Genomic DNA, 23,582 nt, shown 5'->3' with positions numbered 1-23,582 from the left:
ATTCAAACTGCAGACTCAATGCAAAATGGTCACATTTAATTCAAAGCGTTAAAAATGTTATGAAAACAATTGGTATGTGTTCACAAAGTCCAAATGATTAATACGAAAAAACCCTCCAGGCTACATCCCGAAAATTCATTTCTTTACCGAATTTCTACAATGTTTACAGCGATTCGTTTTTATTTTTCATGCAATTTACGCATGCTTGCACGCATGGTGAACACAATTCACGTCAAACAGCTGACTGAGTAAAGTTCAGTATTCAATGCATGGGATAAGGCCTAAACAAACACATTATCGAATTTTGCACTTGCGAGATGAATTTCGGAACGGAAATAGCGCAGTTCAATTTTCATTCGCCTAAACTTTAAGTGACCCATTTTGGTGGTTCTATGATTTTTTGGCTAGGAGGAGATGTGCCGGGAAGTTAAACACACAGACACACACACAGACACACAAGTTGAGTTTTATATATATAGATGTATGTATGTTTGTATGGATGTATGTATGGATGTATATATGGATGGATGGATGACTGGATGGATGGATGTAGGCATGTCATTTTTTAGTTTTACTTCAAGATTTCTTGCCAATAGAGAATGAACCAGTTTCTAACCTTGATCCAAGGCTCCTTCATTGGAATTTCAACATCAACAACAGGGCATTTTTGTATGTATGTATGTAAAGATGGAAAATGGGATATATGACAATTTATTATTAATCACAACAATTGTTTCGACACATCTAGCATATTAATTCCTCGTGGATAGAGCACTCAACAACTGGTTCAGAGGTATCCAGTGGTGCAGATGTATCTCGTCGGGTGATAAATAGACACAACTCATTAAAATAACAGTTCCACAATGTATCTTTTATTGTTTTGGTCACTTGACTGTGGCCATGCTGGGGCACTGCCTTGAAGAAATTTAGTTGAATGACTTGACCCTAGTACTTATTTCTTTAAGCCTGGTACTTATTCCAAAAGTCCCTTTTGCCAAACAGCTAAGTTACAAGGCGACAAATATACAAACAATGGTTATCAAAGACACAAGCACATAGGCATACATATATGCAATGAGCATTTTTCAGTTGTTGTCTACTAAATCCAATCACAAGGCTTTGGTCATCCCAAGGCCATAGTAGAAGAGACTTGCCCAAGGTGCCACTCAGTGGGACTGAATCCAGGACCAGGTTGTTGGGAAGCAAATTTCTTACCACAGAGCCAAACCTGTGCCCATAATATATATATGTGTGTGTGTGTGTGTGTGTGTGTGAGTGTTTGTGTGTGTGGGGGTGCAATGGCCCAGTGGTTAGGGCAGTGGACTCGCAGTCAGAGGATTGCGGTTTCGATTCCCAGACCGGCGTTGTGTGTGTTTATTGAAGGAAAACACCTGAAAGCTCCATGAGGCTCCAGCAGGGGGTGGTGGTGATCCCTGTTGTACTCTTTCGCCCCCAACTTCCTCTCACTCTCTCTTCCTGTTTCTTGAGTAACGCTGTGATGGACTGGCATCACGTCCAGCTGGGGGGAACACATACACCACAAAAACTGGGCCCATGAGCCTGGCTAGGCTTGAAAAGGGCACATAGATAAATATATATATATATATATATATATATACACACATACATATATATCTACATATGTATGTATGAATGTATGTATATATATATATATTTCATTTAAAAGCTTCAGAATTCAACCAAACCTGTTACTTGAAGTTTCACATTCCTGTTCGTCAGACAGTTTTTGTTAAAATAGAACCGATATGCCAGCTGCTTTTAAATAAAGCATATTACTCTACCCCTGGTATTTGAGTACTCTTTTTTTCCACCTTGTTTCACATTTATGTGTTTACTCCGGTATATATATATGTGGCTGTGCGGTAAGTAGCTTGCTAACCAACCACATGGTTCCGGGTTCAGTCCCACTGCGTGGCACCTTCGGCAAGTGTCTTCTGCTATAGCCCCGGGCCGACCAATGCCTTGTGAATGGATTTGGTAGACGGAAACTGAAAGAAGCCTGTCGTATATATGTATATATATATATGTATGTGTGTGTCTGTGTTTGTCGCCCTAGCATTGCTTGACAACCGATGCTGGTGTGTCTACGTCCCCGTCACTTAGCGGTTCGGCAAAAAGAGATCGATAGAATAAGTACTGGGCTTACAAAAGAATAAGTCCCGGGGTCGATTTGCTCGACTAAAGGCGGCGCTCCAGCATGGCCGCAGTCAAATGACTGAAACAAGTAAAAGAATAAAAGAAAGAATAAAGAATATATATATTTATACACACACTCACACACACACACACACACACACACATTCCACCACATACACACACAAACACACAATGATCTGTTTTCAGTTTCTGTCTAATAAATCAACTCAAAAGTCTTTGATCATCTCAGGCCTATAGGAGAAGACACCAGTGCAAGTTGTCTTGCAGTGGGATTGAACCTGACATGACATGTTCGGGATTCAAACACATAACTACACAACCATAGTGATCCTCTCCTTTCCACTTTCTATTACAGGTATCCAGCCGCCTGTGATGGTAATCAACCCACGTGCCCTGGTACTATTTACAGAGTTAGAGACTGTGGACCTTCCATGCAAGGCCAGTGGAGAACCACAACCTACGTAAGTATTGTTGTTTGAGTAGTAGTACAAGTAGTAGTGGTGGTGGTGGTGTTAGTGTAGTCATGTGACAATTGTAAACACTAGTGTCAGAGTGCAATTATACACAGAAAGTGGTATCACAATCATAAATAAGAAAACATGGGAACAAATTGGTAAACCCAAGTTATGTAGTTCAAACAAAATAGCCTACAGCAGGGGTGGGGAAGGTTTTTAGTGCAGTGGGCAAGGTCTGCGGTCAGAGCACAGGTTCTAACACTTATATCTGTGTTAATCTTACTCTTTACTCTTTTACTAGTTTCAGTCATTTGACTGCGGCCATGCTGGAGCACTGCCTTTAATCGAGCAAATCGACCCTGGGACTTATTCTTTTGTAAGCCCAGTACTTATTCTATCGGTCTCTTTTGCCGAACCGCTAAGTAACGGGGACATAAACACACACACCAGCATCGGTTGTCAAGCAATGCTAGGGGGACAAACACAGACACACAAACACACACACGCATATATATATATATATATATATATATATATATATACACATATATGATGGGCTTCTTTCAGTTTCCATCTACCAAATCCACTCACAAGGTTTTGGTCGGCCTGAAGATATTAGTAGAAGACACTTGCCCAGGGTGCCACGCAGTGGGACTGAACCCGGAGCCATGTGGTTGGTAAACAAGCTACTTACCACACAGCCACTCCTGCGCCTATATCTTGTATATATCTATATATATATAATCTTGTATATATAATTTGATATACATTTATAAAGATAAGTTTAACACATTAAATTGACACATCTTCATTAACACCGCTACAAAATTCCGCTGTTTTGTGCCAGTGCCACTGTACTGACTCCTGTGCAGGTGGCACATAAAAATCATCATTTGAAGGTGGCCATTGCCAGTACTGCCAGACTGGCCCTCATGCCGGTGGCACTTTGAAAGCACCCACTACACTTTCAGAGTGGTTGGCATTAGGAAAGGCATCCTGCTGTAGAAACTGCCAAATTAGATTGGAGCCTGGTGCAGCCATCTGGTTCGCCAGTCCTCAGTCAAATCATCCAACCCCTGCTAGCATGGAAAGCGGACGCTAAACGAGGATGATGATGATGAGGTATTCTGTATTTTTCAGCTAAAGGGTAGTTGAGTCTCGAGGGGGGGGTTCAAACCTAGCAGTATGTGTTTTATTGTGAAAACAAAATGTCCATTCAAACGGCAATTACCAGACGATTTCTAACCATTAAAAGTCGTAGAGGAAACGCGACCTATGTGGCAAACAGGTATATAAATATTCTCTTCTAGTCTAGGCACAAGGCCTGAAATTTTATGGGGAGGGGGCCAGTTGATTAGATCGACCCCAGTATGCAACTGGTTCTTAATTTATCAACCCCAAAAGGATGAAAGGCAAAGCCAACCTCAGCAGAATTTGAACTCAAAACATAAAGACAGATGAAATACTCCTAAGCATTTCGCCCGGTGGGCTAACATTTTTGCCAGCTCACCACCTTAGGTATATACTCCTTATTCTTTTACTTGTTTCAGTCATTTGACTGCGGCCATGCTGGAGCACTGCCTTTAGTTGAGGAAATCGACCCCAGGACTTATTCTTTGTAAACCTAGTACTTATTTTGTCAGTCTATTTTGCCGAACTGCTAAGTTATGGGGACATAAACACACCAGCATCAGTTGTCAAGTGATGTTGAGGGGGGGGCAAATATATATACGACAGTCTTCTTTCAGTTTCCGTCTACAAAATCCACTCACTATCAGTTGCCTGGATAGCCATCCTTGCCAGCTATGCAGACAATACGAAAGTCTTGCAGAAAATACAAAACCCCAGCGATGTTGCACACCTGCAGCAGGAGTTTGACTCAATTTACAGATGGGATGAGGATAATAATATGCCGGAACTACTGCTCGTAGCTATGGTTACCCCACAGTGTAAAATTAATAGCGGAACTTGAAGCAATCCAGCAAAGCTTCACAAAGAAGATTGTCTTATTGCAATAGCTCAGCAACTGGAATAGGCTGATAGAGCTAAGACTCTACTCCGTGAAGTGAAGGTGGGAGAGATATGCAGTAATATAGATCTGGAAGATCCTGGAAGGGATTGTGCCAAATTTTGGCATTTAAAGCTACACAAATGCCAGAACCAGTTGCCCCTGCACAGTACCAAAGATTCCAGCCAAGCTATTGTGCTTCAGGACCAGTTACTGCAACAGCCTGGGTTTCAGGGGCCCCACAGCTTTTTAATATTCTCCCAAAGAGCCTAAGAGACCTACACAAAGTGGATATAGGTGTTTTCAAATCAAAACTTGATCTCTTTCTGTTGAGAGTCCCAGATGAACCTACCCTGTGGCAGAGGGTGCAAATGAGGGTAGCAACATGAAACTCACTTATTGACCAAATGTCATATATCAGAAGAGGCTCTCAATAATAACAGTGTAGCAAAATGGTGGTGCCCCAGCATGGCCACAGCTTTGAGCTGAAACTAATAAAACATAAAACAACATCATCCTCATCATCCTCATTCTTGCTCCTTACTCTTCTTCTACCTTTTATCTCACAATACTGTTTCTAATCTCTCTTTTCACTCTCTGTCTTTGTCTGTCTGTCTCTCTCTTTCTTACACACACAAGCACACACCCACCCACACATTAACACACACACACATGCACGCATGCACACATACACACATGCACACCCCTATCTAAAGGCGGCGAGCTGGCAGAAACGTTAGCACGCCGGGCGAAATGCGTAGCCGTATTTCGTCTGTTGTTAAATTCTGAGTTCAAATTCCGCCAAAGTCGACTTTGCCTTTTATTCTTTCGGGGTCGATAAATAAAGTACCAGTTTCCCACTGGGGTCGATGTAATCGACTTAATCCCTTTGTCTGTTCTTGTTTGTCCCCTCTATGTTTAGCCCCTTGTGGGCAGTAACGAAATACATGCAGACCCCTGTCCTCCTTTCCACTTCTTTCAACTCACACCCATTATCACTTCATTTGTAAGTACATCCACCCACCCTCCATCCCCATCTCCTTCGTCTTCATCATTTTCCTTCTCTTCTACAACCAGGTACACCTGGAAAAAGGACAAACAGGACTTCAACGTGGCTGGCAGTGATGACCTTATCTCCACAGTAGAAAACGAGGGAACACTTGTCTTCAAGCAACCCAGAAAGAAAGATGCCGGCATGTATCAATGTTTTGCAAACAACTCTTATGGGGTGGCCATGTCAGGCATCGTTGAGCTACGTCTTGCCTTCCTGCAGCCATACACCAATCAGGAACCAGAGACCATCACTGTATCACCAGGGTCATCTCTCATCCTCCCTTGTAACAAGCCAATCAGTTACCCTGAGGCCAAATTCACATGGCTATTGAAATACAGTGATGGGCGATTAAAGGTCCTTGACTTCACTGAGCGAATCCAAATGGATCACAAAGGTTAGTATTACCTTCTTACCATTGCCACCACTTCATCTTCTTTGATTTATAGATATCAGCATGTTATTGTTTAGCTCTAGGTCAGTCCTGATCCTTAGACAGACATGGTCAAAGATATTCCAGCAGTGACCATCCCATCTATTCAAACATAGTGTACATAGGACTACATTGCCTAATAACAGTGTTGTCATACTGGCACTTGTGCCGGTGGCACATGAATAAACATTCAAGTGAGGTTGTGCAGATGGCACATAAAAAACAGCATTTTAGCATGGCTGTTGCCAGTACCACCTGACTGGCCCTCGTGCTGGTGGCACGTAAAATCAGCCACTACACTCTCGGAGTGGTTGGCGTTAGGAAGGGCATCCAGCTGTAGAAACTTTGCCAGATCAAGATTGGAGCCTGGTCAAATCGTCCAACCCATACTACCATGATGATGATGACGACGACGAAGATGATGACGATGACGATGACGACGACGACAATGAAGATGATGATGATGACGATGATGATGATGACGACGATGATGATGACGATGACAATGATGATGATGACGACGACGACGACGACGAAGATGATGATGACGATGACGATGACGACGACGATGACGACGACAATGAAGATGATGATGACGACGATGATGATGATGATGATGACGATGATGATGATGACGACGATGATGATGATGATGACCATGACGATGACGACGATGACGATGACGATGATGATGATGATGCTGATAGTATAATAGTTGTCGCAGTTACTTAGCCCTAGATCAGCCCTGATGCAAAAGAGGCATGATCGAAGATGTTCCAGCTGTCACTGCCCTATCTTTTATCAAGACACAGTGTATCTTGGACTACACTATCTAATGTATAGTATAGTAATTAGTGTTAGCGACCATTTGGACTTTTATTCAGACATAGCAAATCTGGAACGACATTATCTGATATGATTGATTCCCTGCTTCTGCTTTCAATCAAAATATTAATGGAAGAAGATAGAATATTTAAATTGAAACGCCCCACTGACTAACAGGTAAGGAGGTTGTTCATAGCTGCATTGTTGCTTTGGTAGAGTTACTACTATGACTTAGATAGTTCAGTGATTTGTGAGTGCTAAGGACAGCAGATGTGTAAGGGAAACCGCCATGATATATATATATTTCTTTACTACCCACAAGGGGCTAAACATAGAGGGGACAAACAAGGACAGACAAACGGATTAAGTCGATTACATTGACCCCAGTGCGAAACTGGTACTTAATTTATCGACCCTGAAAGGATGAAAGGCAAAGTCGACCTCGGCGGAATTTGAAGTCAGAACGTAACGGCAGCCGAAATACCTATTTCTTTACTACCCATAAGGGGCTAAACACAGAGAGGACAAACAAGGACAGACAAACGGATTAAGTCGATTATATCGACCCCAGTGCGAAACTGGTGCTTAATTTATTGACCCCGAAAGGATGAAAGGCAAAGTCGACCTCGGCGGAATTTGAACTCAGAACGTAATGGCAGCCGAAATACCTATTTCTTTACTACCCGTAAGGGGCTAAACATAGAGGGGACAAACAAGGACAGACAAACGGATTAAGTCGATTACATCGACCCCAGTGCGAAACTGGTACTTAATTTATCGACCCCGAAAGTATGAAAGACAAAGTCGACCTCGGCGGAATTTGAACCCAAAACGTACCGGCAGAAGAAATACGGCTACGCATTTCACCCAGCGTGCTGACGTTTCTGCCAGCTTGCCGACCTCTGCAGATGGTTTCTTCTCAACCAAGTTGCTGCCAGTAATATTCTCAGCTGCAACAGACACTTGAAATAATGAAATACATTAGTTTCTCAAGTATCCATCAGTAGTTCCATATTCCAGAAACATTAGCAAATATAACAGGGACCTGAACAAGAACTGTACTTATTCTATCGGTCTCTTTTGCTGAACCGCTAAGTAACGGGGACATAAACACATCAGCATTGGTTGTCAAGCAATGCTAGGGGGACAAACACAGACACACAAACACACACACGCATATATATATATATACATATATATGACGGGCTTCTTTCAGTTTCCGTCTACCAAATTCACTCACAAGGCTTTGGTCGGCCCAGGGCTATAGTAGAAGACACTTGCCCAAGGTGCCACCCAGTGGGACTGAACCCAGAACCATGTGGTTGGTAAACAAGCTACTCACCACGCAGCCACTCCTGCACCAACATTGATATATATTTCTTTACTACCCACAAGGAGCTAAACATAGAGGGGACAAACAAGGACAGACAAACGGATTAAGTCGATTACATCGACCCCAGTGCGAAACTGGTACTTAATTTATCGACCCCAAAAGGATGAAAGGCAAAGTCGACCTCGGCGGAATTTGAACTCAGAACATAACGGCAGACGAAATACCTATTTCTTTACTACCCACAAGGGGCTAAACATAGAGGGGACAAACAAGGACAGACAAATGGATCAAGTCGATTACATCGACCCCAGTACATAACTGGTACTTAATTTATCGACCATAATGAAGACACCAATATTAAAATATTAATGTAAAATAACAATAATTTCACACCTAGAAATAAACACAAAATTCTCTCCACACCTATTCTCCTAATTCTTTTCCAGCCAACCTTGTCTTTGCTAATGTACAAGAAGAAGACTCCTACAAAGACACTGCCTATGTTTGCGCTGCAACCAATTTGTTTTTACGAAGAATCAATATGCTTAATACCATTTATTTGAGAACCTTACCAGGTGAGTTTTTTTTTTTCATTTCCAAATTAGGAAGCACTCCGTCGGTTACGACGATGAAGGTTCCGGTTGATCCAAATCAATGGAATAGCCTGCTCGTGAAATTAACGTGTAAGTGGCTGAGCACTCCACAGACACGTGCACCCTTAACGTAGTTCTCGGGGATATTCAGCGTGACACAGAGAGTGACAAGGCCGGCCCCTTGAAATACAGGTACAGAAACAGGAAGTAAGAGTGAGAGAAAGTTGTGGTGAAAGAGTGCAGAAGGGATCACCACCATCCCCTGCCAGAGCCTCGTGGCGCTTTAGGTGTTTTCGCTCAATAAACACTCACAACGCCCGGTCTGGGAATTGAAACCGCGGTCCTATGACCGCGAGTCCGCTGCCTTAACCACTGGGCCATTGCGCCTCCACTATTTCCAAATGAAGATATATTGAATGGTATTAAAGTAGTTTATGAACAAGATTGAATGTTTTAAACATTTCAGGACATTTATAACGAAATACGCTGTCCTCTATGTGTTTTAATTAATTTTTGAAATAATAGAATAATCAAGAATTGTACATAATTAGTTCCTAAAATTATCTTAGAATCTAATTGCTATACACACTTTAGTAAGCGAAATGAGAGGCCGATATACATTACTCTTTACTCTTTACTCTTTTACTTGTTTCAGTCATTTGACTGCGGCCATGCTGGAGCATCGCCTTTAATCGAGCAACTCGACCCCAGGACTTATTCTTTTGTAAGCCCAGTACTTATTCTATTGGTCTCTTTTGCCAAACCGCTAAGTTACGGGAATGTAAACACACCAGCATCGGTTTTCAAGCAATGCTAGAGGGACAAACACAGACACACAAACACACACACGCATATATATATATATATATATATATATATATATATATATAGAAATTCGGGGTGAGTACTTGATAATTATAAGCACCTGTGTATACCGTTTGGTGGTGTAGGTGGTGGAGTAAATTGATCAAAATAAAAACATGATGCCAAGGATTCAGCGGTACATATGTTTCGGGCCTTTATTAGACAGATTTATAACAATGCATAATGTATGTCTGTGGCCTTCTTCAGCCGCGCACAACAGCTTCCACAAGGACATGTGTTACATCAAAAATTCTTGGTTGGGGATGCAAATCCTCTTATTCGCGTACGACATAATGCGGCAACAGCATAGAATTGAAGCGTCCATCTCTTTCTTTTCTCAATGTAGAATGAGGAAATTTGGATGTTGAAGTAATGTAAATAAATTAATAAATAAATACATATATAGACGTGAAGGAACCTGGTAATAAGAGTAAATAGGGGTAAAGATGGAGGGGCGAGAATTCAGGACGAAGGATAAAAAATATATAAAAGGTGTAAGTATAGAAAAATATAAAAATGTAGAGTATAAAGATATAAAGAGATATAAGAGATATAATTTTCTGGGCAGGGAACACTGACGGGGTTGGTGGCGTGGGTATACTTATCGCTGAGAAATGGATAGATAGAGTAATTGAGGTAATCAGAGTAAGTGACAGAATACTTAAGATTAGAATAGTGCTTCATAATAGATTAGCAACCATTATATCGGCCTATGCCCCTCAGCCAGGGCTACCCGATGGACAGAAAGACAGTTTCTATGACACCCTACTGCAGACCACCTCATCGACGAACGACAGGGACCTTCTCTTTGTGGCTGGTGATTTCAATGGGCATGTTGGACGACATGCTGGGGGCTTCCATGGCGTACATGGAGGCTACGGTTATGGTTCCCGCAATGAGGAGGGAACCAGGCTGCTGGAGTTCTGCGATGCGAATAGTCTTATGGTCTGCAACACTAACTTCAGGAAACCAATAAGCCACCTGGTCACCTACAGATCGGGCCGGCATACTAGCCAAATCGACTACATCCTTGCCAGAAAAAGGGAAAGATGGCTGCTTATAAATGCCAAAACCTTCCCAGGCGAAGAATGCACCCCACAACATAGACTGGTAGTTAGTGACTTTAGGATCAGGACTAAGAGGGCGACTAGAAGACGACCAACATGGAGAAGAAGGGTCTGGAAGCTTAAAGCCCCTGCGAATGGACAGAGATTTAGAGATATGTTACTTGAAGCCTTTGACGAAGTGGAAGGGGGTATAGCTACACATGGGGTAGAAGACAACTGGACGTTTCTGAGGGACAACCTGCTGAAAGCCACTGACCAGATCTGTGGCTGGTGCAAAGTCCCCTTAAGACCCAAAATAACGTGGTGGTGGAACAATATTGTTGACAGGGCTATTAGACAAAAGAAACAGGCTTGGAAGGACTGGAAGAATGGTGGTAGCAGGGAAGGGTATCAGACTGCCAGAAGGGAAGCTAGGAGACAGGTCTATCTAGCCAGAGGGGAAGCAGATAAGAGAAAATTTGCCAATGTCCTGCGCCGTGAGGATGAAAGACTTGAGGTATTTCGTGTTGCAAGACAGTGTGTGAGAGAGAATCGTGATGTGGTAGGAGAGAAATGTGTTCGCATGGAGGATGGTTCACTTGCGCTAAATGAGGATGCAAAGAGAGAAGCTTGGAGACACCACTATGAAAGGTTACTGAATGAGGAAAATGAATGGGATAAAGAGAGTCTGCCGAATGTTGACCCTACAGAGGGACCAGCTATCCGAGTTGATAGTTCCGTGGTAGCTAAGGCAATTAGAAGCATGAAGACAGGGAAAGCCCCAGGCCCATCAGGAATTACTGCAGAGATGCTCAAAATATCTGGCAGTGTCGGCTATAACCTAGTCACCCGTATAGTCAACCAGGTGATACACGAAGGAGTCATACCCAATGACTGGTGCAGCAGCATACTAGTCAACTGCTACAAAGGTAAAGGTGATGCCCTAGATACAAATAATTACAGAGGTATCAAGCTGTTGGATCAAGTAATGAAGGTTACGGAGAGGGTCATAGCCCAACTAATTAGAGAGAGAGTTAGTTTAGATGAGATGCAGTTTGGGTTCGTGCCAGGGAAAAGTACCACTGATGCTATATTCCTGGTAAGGCAGCTGCAGGAGAAATACCTAGCCAAAGATAAGCCCCTGTACCTGGCTTTCGTTGACATGGAGAAAGCTTTTGATAGGGTCCCCCGATCCCTTATCTGGTGGTCAATGAGGAAACTAGGGATAGATGAATGGCTGGTGAGGACTGTGCAAGCCATGTACAGAGATGCCGTAAGTAAGGTTAGGGTTGGCAACATGTACACAGAAGAATTCAAAGTAGAGGTTGGGGTCCACCAGGGTTCAGTACTCAGCCCCCTCCTATTTATCATAGTACTCCAGGCAATTACAGAGGAATTCAAGACAGGCTGTCCCTGGGAGCTCCTCTACGCTGACGACCTTGCTCTTATTGCTGAGTCACTATCAGAACTGGAGGAGAAGTTCCAGGTGTGGAAGGAGGGTTTAGAATCAAGGGGCCTTAGAGTCAACCTAGCTAAAACCAAAGTACTAATAAGTAGAAAGGTAGACAATCCACAAATATCTTCAGGAAGATGGCCCTGCTCGATCTGTAGAAAAGGTGTAGGTAGAAACTCTATAAGATGTACCCAGTGTAAGCTATGGACACATAAGAGGTGCAGCAATGTCAAAGGTAGGCTAACTGGGAAGATAGTTTTTGTATGTGGCAGATGCTCGGGAGCATTAACCTCCGAAAATCTGCAGAAAACAACTTCCGTCACTTTCCAGGGCGAAAAACTAGAAGTAGTTGATAGCTTCCGTTATCTAGGTGACCAAGTCAGTAGTGGGGGTGGGTGCGCTGAAAGTGTAACTGCTAGAATAAGAATAGCCTGGGCAAAGTTTAGGGAGCTCTTACCTCTGCTGGTGACTAAAGGCCTCTCGCTCAGAGTAAAAGGCAGACTGTATGATGCGTGTGTACGAAGAGCCATGCTACATGGGCCGTGACTGCTGAGGACATGCGTAAGCTCGTGAGGAATGAAGCCAGTATGCTCCGATGGATGTGTAATGTCAGTGTACATACTCGACAGAGCGTTAGCACCTTGAGAGAAATGTTGTACCTAAGAAGCATCAGTTGTGGTGTGCAAGAGAGACGATTGCGCTGGTATGGTCATGTGGCGAGAATGGATGAAGATAGGTGTGTGAGAAAGTGCCAATCCCTAGCAGTTGAGGGAACCCGTGGAAGAGGTAGACCCAGGAAAACCTGGGACGAGGTGGTGAAGCACGACCTTCGAACTTTAGGCCTCACTGAGGAAATGACCAGAGACCGAGACCTTTGGAAATATTCTGTACGTGAGAAGACCAGGCAGGACAAGTGAGCCCAGCCCACTTATGAATGCCTTTCCTCCCTTGGACACAAAGACCGGTTGAGGCAAGCGAAGTCGATATAGAACCTCATCCGACGACAGACACCCATGCGAAGACATGTTGGGGCAAGCGAAATCGAAATCGAAACCAAATTGAACCAGCCAGGATCCCTGGCCTGGTGGTACGTAAAAAGCACTATCCGACTCGTGGCCGTGGCACGTAAAATACTCCAATGCGACCGTACGACAGGCACCCATGCCAACCCCCTTTGCTTGTGAAGACATGTTGGGGCAAGCGAAATCGAAATCGAATTGAACCAGCCAGGATCCCTGGTCTGGTGGTACGTAAAAAGCACTATCCGACTCGTGGCCGATGCCAGCACCGCCTCGACTGGCTTCCGTGCCGGTGGCACATAAAATACACCAATCTGACCGTGGCCGTTGCCAGCCCCGCCTGGCACCTGTGCAGGTGGCACGTAAAAAGCACCCACTACACTCACGGAGTGGTTGGCGTTAGGAAGGGCATCCAGCTGTAGAAACATTGCCAGATTAGACTGGAGCCTGGTGCAGCCTTCTGGCTTCCCAGAACCCCGGTCGAACCGTCCAACCCATGCTAGCATGGAGAACGGACGTTAAACGACGATGATGATGATGATGATGATAAGGAGATATACGTGTACACACCCATATATACATACATACGTCCATCCTTACATACACATACACAGATGCCGACACGTCCAGGTTTAGATATAAGATATTAAAGGATGTATATAAGAACGCATGTAAAGAATCACGCACTCACGTCTACATGTGCACGCACACACGGCTGTGTGTCCAACTTTCAACCACCTTCATCTCATGTTAAACTTTACTAGATTATATTTTTATTTTACTTTATCCTATTCTATTTCGCTTTATTCTTATTTTTATTTTCATCCCTTATTTTAATTCTTATAGCTCTTATAATTTTTATTTTTCATTTCTAACTTTTATATTGTATTTCTTATTTTATATTGTATTTCTTACTTTTATTTCTAATTATTCTTACCCTCATTCTTACCCCTAACTTATCGCTTTATAACTCTATATATGTCTATTTTTTTGCTTATCCCTTATTTACTTATCTATGGATCCGCTTTATGATTATACGTGCGTCCGTGTATGTATGTATACGTATACATATGTGTACATATGTACGAGTAAACATCTACGTCTGAATGTGCATACCCCGTTACTCATCTCTAATAATTTTCTTTAATAATTTTTAAAAATTTCTTACGTATTTCTTTACATTTTTTTACATTTTTTTGCAGATTTCTTATATGCATACGTTTACACCTATTTGTATACATCTTTTAATATCTTATAGCTATACCTATACGTGCGTATGTCTCTGTGTGTGTATGTAAGTGTATATGTGCATGCACATATGGACACACAGCCGTGTGTGCGTGCACGTGTAGATGTGAGTGCGTGATTCTTTACATGCGTTCTTATATACATCCTTTAATATCTTATATCTAAACCTGGACGTGTCGGCATCTGTGTATGTGTATGTAAGGATGGACGTATGTATGTATATATGGGTGTGTACACGTATATCTCCTTATATCTCTTTATATCTTTATACTCTACATTTTTATATTTTTCTATACTTACACCTTTTATATATTTTTTATCCTTCGTCCTGAATTCTCGCCCCTCCATCTTTACCCCTATTTACTCTTATTACCAGGTTCCTTCACGTCTATATATGTATTTATTTATTAATTTATTTACATTACTTCAACATCCAAATTTCCTCATTCTACATTGAGAAAAGAAAGAGATGGACGCTTCAATTCTATGCTGTTGCCGCATTATGTCGTACGGGAACGAGAGGATTTGCATCCCCAACCAAGAATTTTTGATGTAACACATGTCCTTGTGGAAGCTGTTGTGCGCGGCTGAAGAAGGCCACAGACATACATTATGCATTGTTATAAATCTGTCTAATAAAGGCCCGAAACATATGTACCGCTGAATCCTTGGCATCATGTTTTTATTTTGATCAATTTATATATATATATATATATATATATATATATATATATAATATATATATATATATATATATATATACATATATACGAAGGCTTCTTTCAGTTTCCGTCTACCAAATCCACTCAGAAGGCTTTGGTCGGCCCGAGGCTATAGTAGAAGACACTTGCTCAAGATACCACGCACTGTTTATTTACTTTACTTGTTACACGAACTGTTAACATTCAGCGTAGTAATACATATATACTTTAGACACAGTTCGTACTGTTTACTAACAAAATAGTTCCAAAAGTGGGGATGTATTCTACACACGTATACCTATGTATACACATAGATATGAATGCGTAACAGACTCATCCAACTCTTTCCTAATCCACTGCACTCTTCTCAAATTGACATACAAACACTCTGAAATGTTCCTATTGGAGCTTCTGATATGAAGTACAGCATGTCATTCCATATTTCTGGCAGTGTGTACTGCATCATGGTGCACTTTTTCTCTCAGACAGTGCCCAACTGACCCTACTATACTGTGTAGTCAATAAAATCAAAAAGAAACAAAGCACTTGTGGGAAATTAAAAATATAAAATAGGCGCAGGAGTGGCTGTGTGGTAAGTAGCTTGCTAACGAACCACATGGTTCCGGGTTCAGTCCCACTGCATGCCATCTTGGGCAAGTGTCTTCTGCTATAGCCCCGGGCCGACCAATGCCTTGTGAGTGGATTTGGTAGACGGAAACTGAAAGAAGCCTGTCGTATATATGTATATATATATATACATATATGTATGTGTGTGTATATGTTTGTGTGTCTGTGTTTGTCCCCCTAGCATTGCTTGACAGCCGATGCTGGTGTGTTTACGTCCCCGTCACTTAGCGGTTCAGCAAAAGACACCGATAGAATAAGTACTGGGCTTACAAAGAATAAGTCCCGACGTTGATTTGTTCAACTAAAGGCAGTGCTCCAGCATGGCCGCAGTCAAATGCCTGAAACAAGTAAAAGAGTAAAGAGATAATTTACCCATTGTTCCTCGTATATTGAGTTGTAACAACAGGTTATTAGTATTGCAACGTCTAAGTGAAATATTAACATATATCTTTTGCCTTATCTTTTGTCTACTTTCAGAGCAGCTTAAAGACTACCAGATTCATATCCTCAGTGCTAGCCCTAGCAAGATGGTCTTTCTGAAGGGAGACACTGTGGAGTTGCAGTGTATATTCGGTGGACAGTGAGTTCAAGCCTGCTTCATTTTCTTCCACCCACATCATTTTATTGACACAACAATCAGCATTCTTTAACCACCACCACCACTAAAAGCACTACGCCACAATATTAACACTCCCACCTCTACCATCCATACTGCACCAGCACCACCATCTGTACATGACCACCACCAACAACACATATTCCATGACCATCGTTATCAGAATCTGACAATACTTTTACGTTCAAGGAGCTTTTTTATACCAATATTCTACACCCTTATTAGTTATTGTTTTATCTACTTCAAGTCCCACAATAAAAATAAGGAGAGGCTGTGTGGTAAGTAGCTTGCTTACCAACCACATGGTTCCGGGTTCAGTCCCACTGTATGGCACCTTGGGCAAGTGTCTTCTACTATAGCCTCGGGCCGACCAAAGCCTTGTGAGTGGATTTGGTAGACGGAAACTGAAACAAGCCTGTCGTATATACGAACATGTATATATATATTTGTGTGTGTGTGTGTCTGTGTGTCCCCCAACATCGCCTGACAACCGATGCTGGTGTGTTTATGTCCCAGTCACTTAGCGGTTCGGCAAAAGAGAACGATAGAATAAGTACTGGGCTTACAAAAGAATAAGTCCCGGGGTCGATTTGCTCGACTAAAGGCAGTGCTCCAGCATGGCCGCAGTCAAATGACTGAAACAAGTAAAAGAGTAAAAGAGTAAAAGAGTAATTGAATTAAATAATATTTTTAAATCAGAAACTAATTAATATTAGGTGATTTATGGTTGCATGCTTTAATTAATATTTAAATTTATTGCTGTATTTATTGTACAAGTGTTCTCATTATTGTTGTTATGACTCACCCAAGACATACTCTTTACTCTTTACTCTTTTACTTGTTTCAGTCATTTGACTGCGGCCATGCTGGAGCACCGCCTTTAGTCGAGCAACTCCACCCCGGGTCTTATTCTTTGTAAGCCCAGTACTTATTCTATTGGTCTCTTTTGCCGAACCGCTAAGTAATGGGGACATAAACACACCAGCATCGGTTGTCAAGCAATGCTAGGAGGACAAACACATACACACACATACATATATGTATATATATATACATATATATGACAGGCTTCTTTCAGTTTCCGTCTACCAAATCCATTCACAAGGCTTCGGTCGGCCTGAGGCTATAGTAGAAGACACTTGCCCAAGGTGCCACGCAGTGGGACTGAACCTGGAACTATGTGGTTTGTAAGCAAGCTACTTACCACACAGCAACACAACCTCACAAAATATCAACATATTTTGCTTGTATTTGTTGAGTATAAATTTATTTTGTAAATATTCAAAGTGTATAAGATATTATATTTACTTTTAACACTCATTTTCGATGTTTTTTTTCTCTCATTCCCAGTCCGACACCAAAGATCAGGTGGTACCGAAATGGCAAATCGATACATCCGAATACAAAGTATGCATTTTCTAAATTTAATCATCAGCTGGATATTCGGGATGCTGGGTTTGAGGATGAGGGAGATTACGAGTGCCATGCAAGTGAAAGGAGCTCTGGTCAGATATTGCAACACACCATGAGAGTGGAGATTGAATGTAAGCCTGAATAAGTATTCCGCTAATCTTTTATTCTTTTACTGGCTTCAGTCTTTGAACTATGGCCATGCTGGGGCATTATCTTAATTGATCGTATCAACCTGGGTAACTGTAGACTCATACTTGATATGTATCTGTATATATTCATGTGTAAGCATATGTATGTATGTATGTATGTATGTATGCGTATATATATATATATTGACACTTTTGAGAGAGCACGTATCCAGCATGAAAAACTTAAGCAAGCTGCGCGAAAGCACACAGCTTGTATAGTGAATGGGGAAAGCTTGGTCTGCAATGTTTGCAGTCGTGTATGCTCGTGAAGAGCAGGGCTCATTAGCCACCAACGGAGCCACAAATGCAAAATATAAGTTAGTCCTAGAGAGCACAATGTTCCTGAAGGTCGGCAATGGTCTTCCTCGGTCACGAGTGGACGGCCATCATATATATATTTTCTGACCACGGGATTGCACCTAGCAGGTTACCCTCCCAGGCACAAGTCCAGGCAAGGTTGTTTATGGAAGACCAGCAGTCGCCCATGCAAAGGGGCCGATACAGCTTGGTACCTGTGAAGTCACAACTCATTTCTACAGCTGAGTGAACTGGAGCAAAGTGAAATAAAGTGCCTTGCTCAAGAACACAACGCGCAGCCTGGTCCAGGATTCGAACTCATAACCTCACAATCGTAAGCTCAACACTCTAACCACTGAGCCATGCACCTTCACTATATACTCTCTTTTCTTTTACTTATTTCAGTCATTTGACTGCAGCCATGCTGGAGCACTGCCTTTAGTCAAGCACGTAAAAAGCACCATCCAATCGTGTCTGTTGCCAGCCTCGCCTGGCCTCCATGTCCGGTGGCACATAAAAAGCACCCACTACACATACGGAGTGGTTGGCGTTAGGAAGGGCATCCAGCTGTAGAAACATTGCCAGATCAGACTGGGCCTGATGCAGCGCTCTGGCTTCCCAGGCCCCAGTTGAACCGTCCAACCCATGCTAGCATGGACAGCGGAGGCTAAACGATGATGATGATGAGGATGATGATGATATATACATACATATATATATATATAATATTATTATTTGTGCTATTAAATGTTTTGATCCTTCTCTTTTCCTCGCATACTGTTTCTCTCTGTTATCTTGGTGCAGTACGGTGGATAAATTTCAGACTTTAGCTCTTGTTTCTAGCAGGTGGATGCTTGTTTAAGCATCCAAACGCTTCATACAAATTTATAATTCATAGCTATTTAATGCTATTGCACCTGTCATCCACCTATGTCACTGCTGGTGATATCAATTTTAAAATTTATCCACAGATGATATGAACATTGGTGACATCTGATTTCAAATCTCAGTGTTTGAATGCTTTCCTTATATCTTTTTTTCGCTTTTTCTCTTTTTACTTGTTTCAGTCATTTTGACTGCGGCCATGCTGGAGCACCGCCTTTAATCGAGCAGCTTGACCCTGGGACTTATTCTTTGTAAGCCCAGTACTTATTCTATCGGTCTCTTTTGCCGAACCGCTAAGTGACGGGGACATAAACACACCAGCATCGGTTGTCAAGCAATGCTAGGGGGACAAACAGACACACAAACATACACGCACATACATATATATATATATACATATATACGACAGGCTTATTTCAGTTTCTGTCTACCAAATCCACTCACAAGACAGGCACTTGCCCGAGGTGCCACGCAATGGGACTGAACCTGGAACCATGTGGTTGGTAAACAAGCTACTTACCACACAGCCACTCCCGCGCCTATATAATAATAAAACAATAATAATGAAATTATTGTATACAGTGCTCAGTTGTATACAGTTATCTGTATTTTATAGTATTAAGTATCTATTATGGCTGGTCTTACAAATTGGTTTCACACAGAAATACAATGGAGTGTTAGGTAACAATCCAATTATATAATTATACTCATCAGAGGTGGCTGATATGGAAGGAAATAAGATCAGCCATGATGGATACTTAATACTATAAAATTCAGATAATATTCCCACTCTACTGACAGTGATACAAGTGCATCTTCTCTCCGAATTATGTTCCCTTAGATGACTCATGCACGTATATATATATATATGCATACACATACATACATACATACATACATTTATGGCTGCCCCTCGTTATCGAGTATGGCCATTGCATGAAGCTTCACTGTTACTGGTGCTGTGATCGAATGTGACTTTTGAGCCCAGCCAAAGATCTACAATGTCTTGTACAAAATTGGCAGCTAAAACCTTTACCGGTAAAAAGCCGGCTGTAGTTGTAACTGGGCTTCATGTACCTTTGCATGCCGTTTAAGTCCTCCTGCCGAATTACACTCTCTTCCACATGCCTGACAGATATGATTAGTATGGTGTGTTACACCACCACCAGTGGCCAGGTTGTCACTCATCTGTCTCGTTTTATGACTACGAAGATAACTCTTGAGTCCAGCTTTACTGAGGCAGGGTCTTGCACAGACATTGCATGTCAGCATCAAAGGAAGACCCTTCCCTTCTGGAAGTGTAACAGCGATGTCCTTCCTGACATCCCTCCTTACTTTCTCATGTGCAACTCAAGATTTCTCAAAAGTGGCTGTCCCCTCATGCACAATCCTTCTCCACCTGCTACGATCAATACATACATACATACATACATACATACATACATAAATACACAGATTTTGAGAGGTATGAGGCATGATACTCCTAGGAAGCAGTTAGTAGGCTGCCTATATACAGGATATAATAAGCATTGGATGGGTGCAGGGTTTTCAGTTGTAGTATGCAATATTTGAGGTGTTAATATCTAAACATGCGTAGCTGACCTTAACATTATGGGTGTTGAAGAGTTTACGATACTTATGAGTGTTAGGAAAATGCCTAAAGACAGCACTAGGTAGATGGGAGTAAGAGCAAGTGAGAAGAGAGAGTAATGGAGTAATACCCAATCATACAGTGATTGCTGCAGTTGTTTATATTGTGGTTAATGTTCATTTGGTTAATATTACTGTTGTTTATAAGGTGGTGAACTGGCAGAGTTGTTAGCACATGAGGCAAAAGCTTAGCAGCATTTTAACTGTCTTTACATTCTGAGTTCAATTTTCCGCAGGGGTCAGATTTGCCTTTCATCCTTTCAGGGTCAATAAAATAAGTACCAGTTATGCACTGGAGTTGCTGTAATCAACTTAACCCCTCGCCTGAAATTGCAGGCCTTGTGCCAAAATTTGAAACCAATATTAGTATTTTTGTATTGTTAGGCGCAGGAGTGGCTGTGTGGTAAGTAGCTTGCTAACCAGCCACATGGTTCCGGGTTCAGTTCCACTGCATGGCATCTTGGGCAAGTGTCTTCTGCTTTAGCCCCGGGCCGACCAAAGCCTTGTCAGAGGATTTGGTAGATGGAAACTGAAAGAAGCCGGTCGTATATATGTATATATATCTATATATGTGTGTGCGTATGTGTTTGTTTGTCTGTGTTTGTCCCCCTAGCATTGCTTGACAACCGATGCTGGTGTGTTTACGTCCCCGTCACTTAGCGGTTCGGCAAAAGAGACCGATAGAATAAGTTCTTGGCTTACAAAGAATAAGTCCCGGGGTCGATTTGCTCGACTAAAGGCAGTGCTCCAGCATGGCCACAGTCAAATGACTGAAACAAGTAAAAGAGTAAAAGAGAGAGAGTTATGGTTGTTGATGTTGCTGTTATTATTGCTGTTTCAGCTAAACCTGAATGGACCACGAAACCAAAAAGTATTGTGACCAGTGGGGGCAGTTCAGTTACCTTCATCTGTAATGGAACCGGCAAACCTCCCATCAGTAAACCTGTGTGGTACATCAACGGAAAGAGAATTAACGGTAAATAGCAACTATATATATATATATATATATATATATATCTTTCTATCTTTTTTTATTTGTTTCAGTCATGCTGGAGCACCACCTTTAGTCAAGCAGGACTAATTCAAGGTGGTGAGCTGGTAGAAACGTTAGCATGCCGGGCGAGATGCTTTGCGGTATTTTGTCTGCCGTTACGTTCTGTGTTCAAATTCCGCTGAGGTCGACTTTGCCTTTCATCCTTTTGGGGTCGATAAATTAAGTACCAGTTACACACTGGGGTCGATGTAATCGACTTAATCCATTTGTCTGTCCTTGTTTGTCCTCTCTGTGTTTAGCACCTTGTGGGCAGTAAAGAAAAAGATAAACTAAGTACCAGTTACGCACTGGAGTTGACATAATCGACTTAATCCGTTTGTCTGTCCTTGTTTGTCCCCTCTATGTTTAGCCCCTAGTGGGCAATAAAGAAACAGATAAACTAAGTACCAGTTACGCACTTGGGTTGACATAATCAACTTAATCCGTTTGTCTGTCCTTGTTTGTCCCCTCTGTGTTTAGCCCCTTGTGGGCAGTAAAGAAATAGATAAACTAAGTACCAGTACGCACTGGGGTTGACATAATCGACTTAATCGTTTGTCTGTCCTTGTTTGTCCTCTCTGTGTTTAGCCCATTGTGGGTAGTAAAGAAATAGGACTAATTCTTTGTAAGTGGTGAAATATCGGTATCCTTTACTCCTGGGTGGGCTCTGGGGTGAGTTAGCTCATCTGTCAATGATATTTGGCTGTTTTAACACCCAGTACTTTGAGAGAGTGTTCTTGAAACAGTATGCCAAAAATCAACCTACTGCCAATACACACAACGTATTTGCTATGCATATCTGTTTGATTCTGTTTATTACACTATCACTGCTTCTCTTTCGTATTTCAATATGTATGTATACATATATATATCTGAGACTCCCTTCAGTCATGACACTAGAAAGTTACCCTCCCAGGCACAAGTCTGGGCAAGGTTGTTTTATGGAAGACCAGCAGTCACCCATGCATACCGACCTCCCCTCTCCACACCACCAGTTTTATCCAAAGGAAAGGCAAAGGCCAATACAGCTTGGCACCTGTGACATCACAACTCATTTCTACAGCTGAGTGAACTGGAGCAACATGAAATAAAGTGTCTTGCTCAAGAACACAACATGCAGCCTGGTCCGGGATTCGAGCTCACGACCTCACAATTGTAAGCTTGACGCTCTAACCACTGAGCCATGTGCCTTCACATATATATATATATATATGTGTGTTTGTATATGTGTATATATATATATATATAATATATATATATATATATATATATATATATATATATGGTTGATAATGTTTATTACACTCACTTTTTCCTTAACATAAAAACTAACATAGGTAAAAGATACCTGGCTCCTCTTGACAAACATTTTTCAGAAACTCACAGGTATAGGAAAATATTTAACAGGTGATCAATGAAATTATCATATAGCTGTTGTCCCAATGAGAAGAGTATCATTGCACGAGAACAACAGCAAGACCTCACTCCCAGTTGTAACTGTTGAGACCCAGAAACCTGTATACTTGACCAGCGATGTACAATTAGATCTGTCATATGAGGCAGAAATTACTGCAATGCTAGATAATAACACAACCAATAGGAAGTGTTATATCAGACTATATGAAGGGGACAAAAGTTAGAGTTTGAAATCAAATAAAGTGAAAAA

General features: G+C 41.8%; 1 protein-coding gene and 1 long non-coding RNA gene across 2 annotated transcripts in view; one reads left to right on the top strand and one right to left on the bottom strand.

Moving 5' to 3' along the window:
* Nucleotides 1-23,582, top strand: part of LOC115225490 (neurofascin-like) — a 498,646-nt gene that overhangs the window by 5,978 nt on the left and 469,086 nt on the right. Inside the window, exons 3-8 of the mRNA XM_036514376.1 lie at nucleotides 2,534-2,639; nucleotides 5,719-6,089; nucleotides 8,730-8,858; nucleotides 16,312-16,414; nucleotides 17,801-17,994; nucleotides 21,725-21,859. Of these exons, the coding sequence (XP_036370269.1) occupies nucleotides 2,534-2,639; nucleotides 5,719-6,089; nucleotides 8,730-8,858; nucleotides 16,312-16,414; nucleotides 17,801-17,994; nucleotides 21,725-21,859 (1,038 nt within the window). The remainder of the gene's footprint in view (nucleotides 1-2,533; nucleotides 2,640-5,718; nucleotides 6,090-8,729; nucleotides 8,859-16,311; nucleotides 16,415-17,800; nucleotides 17,995-21,724; nucleotides 21,860-23,582) is intronic.
* LOC118768260 lies at nucleotides 1,508-20,059 on the bottom strand. Its single transcript, XR_005004091.1, has 3 exons — nucleotides 19,941-20,059; nucleotides 15,550-15,555; nucleotides 1,508-1,519 (listed from the first exon to the last, which is right to left on the bottom strand). It is a non-coding gene; the product is annotated as an uncharacterized LOC118768260 (long non-coding RNA).

Source organism: Octopus sinensis, linkage group LG27, assembly GCF_006345805.1.
Source record: "Octopus sinensis linkage group LG27, ASM634580v1, whole genome shotgun sequence".
NCBI lineage: Eukaryota > Metazoa > Mollusca > Cephalopoda > Octopoda > Octopodidae > Octopus > Octopus sinensis.
Note: the sequence above shows the minus strand (reverse complement) of the source record. Positions and strands in the feature narration are given on the sequence as shown.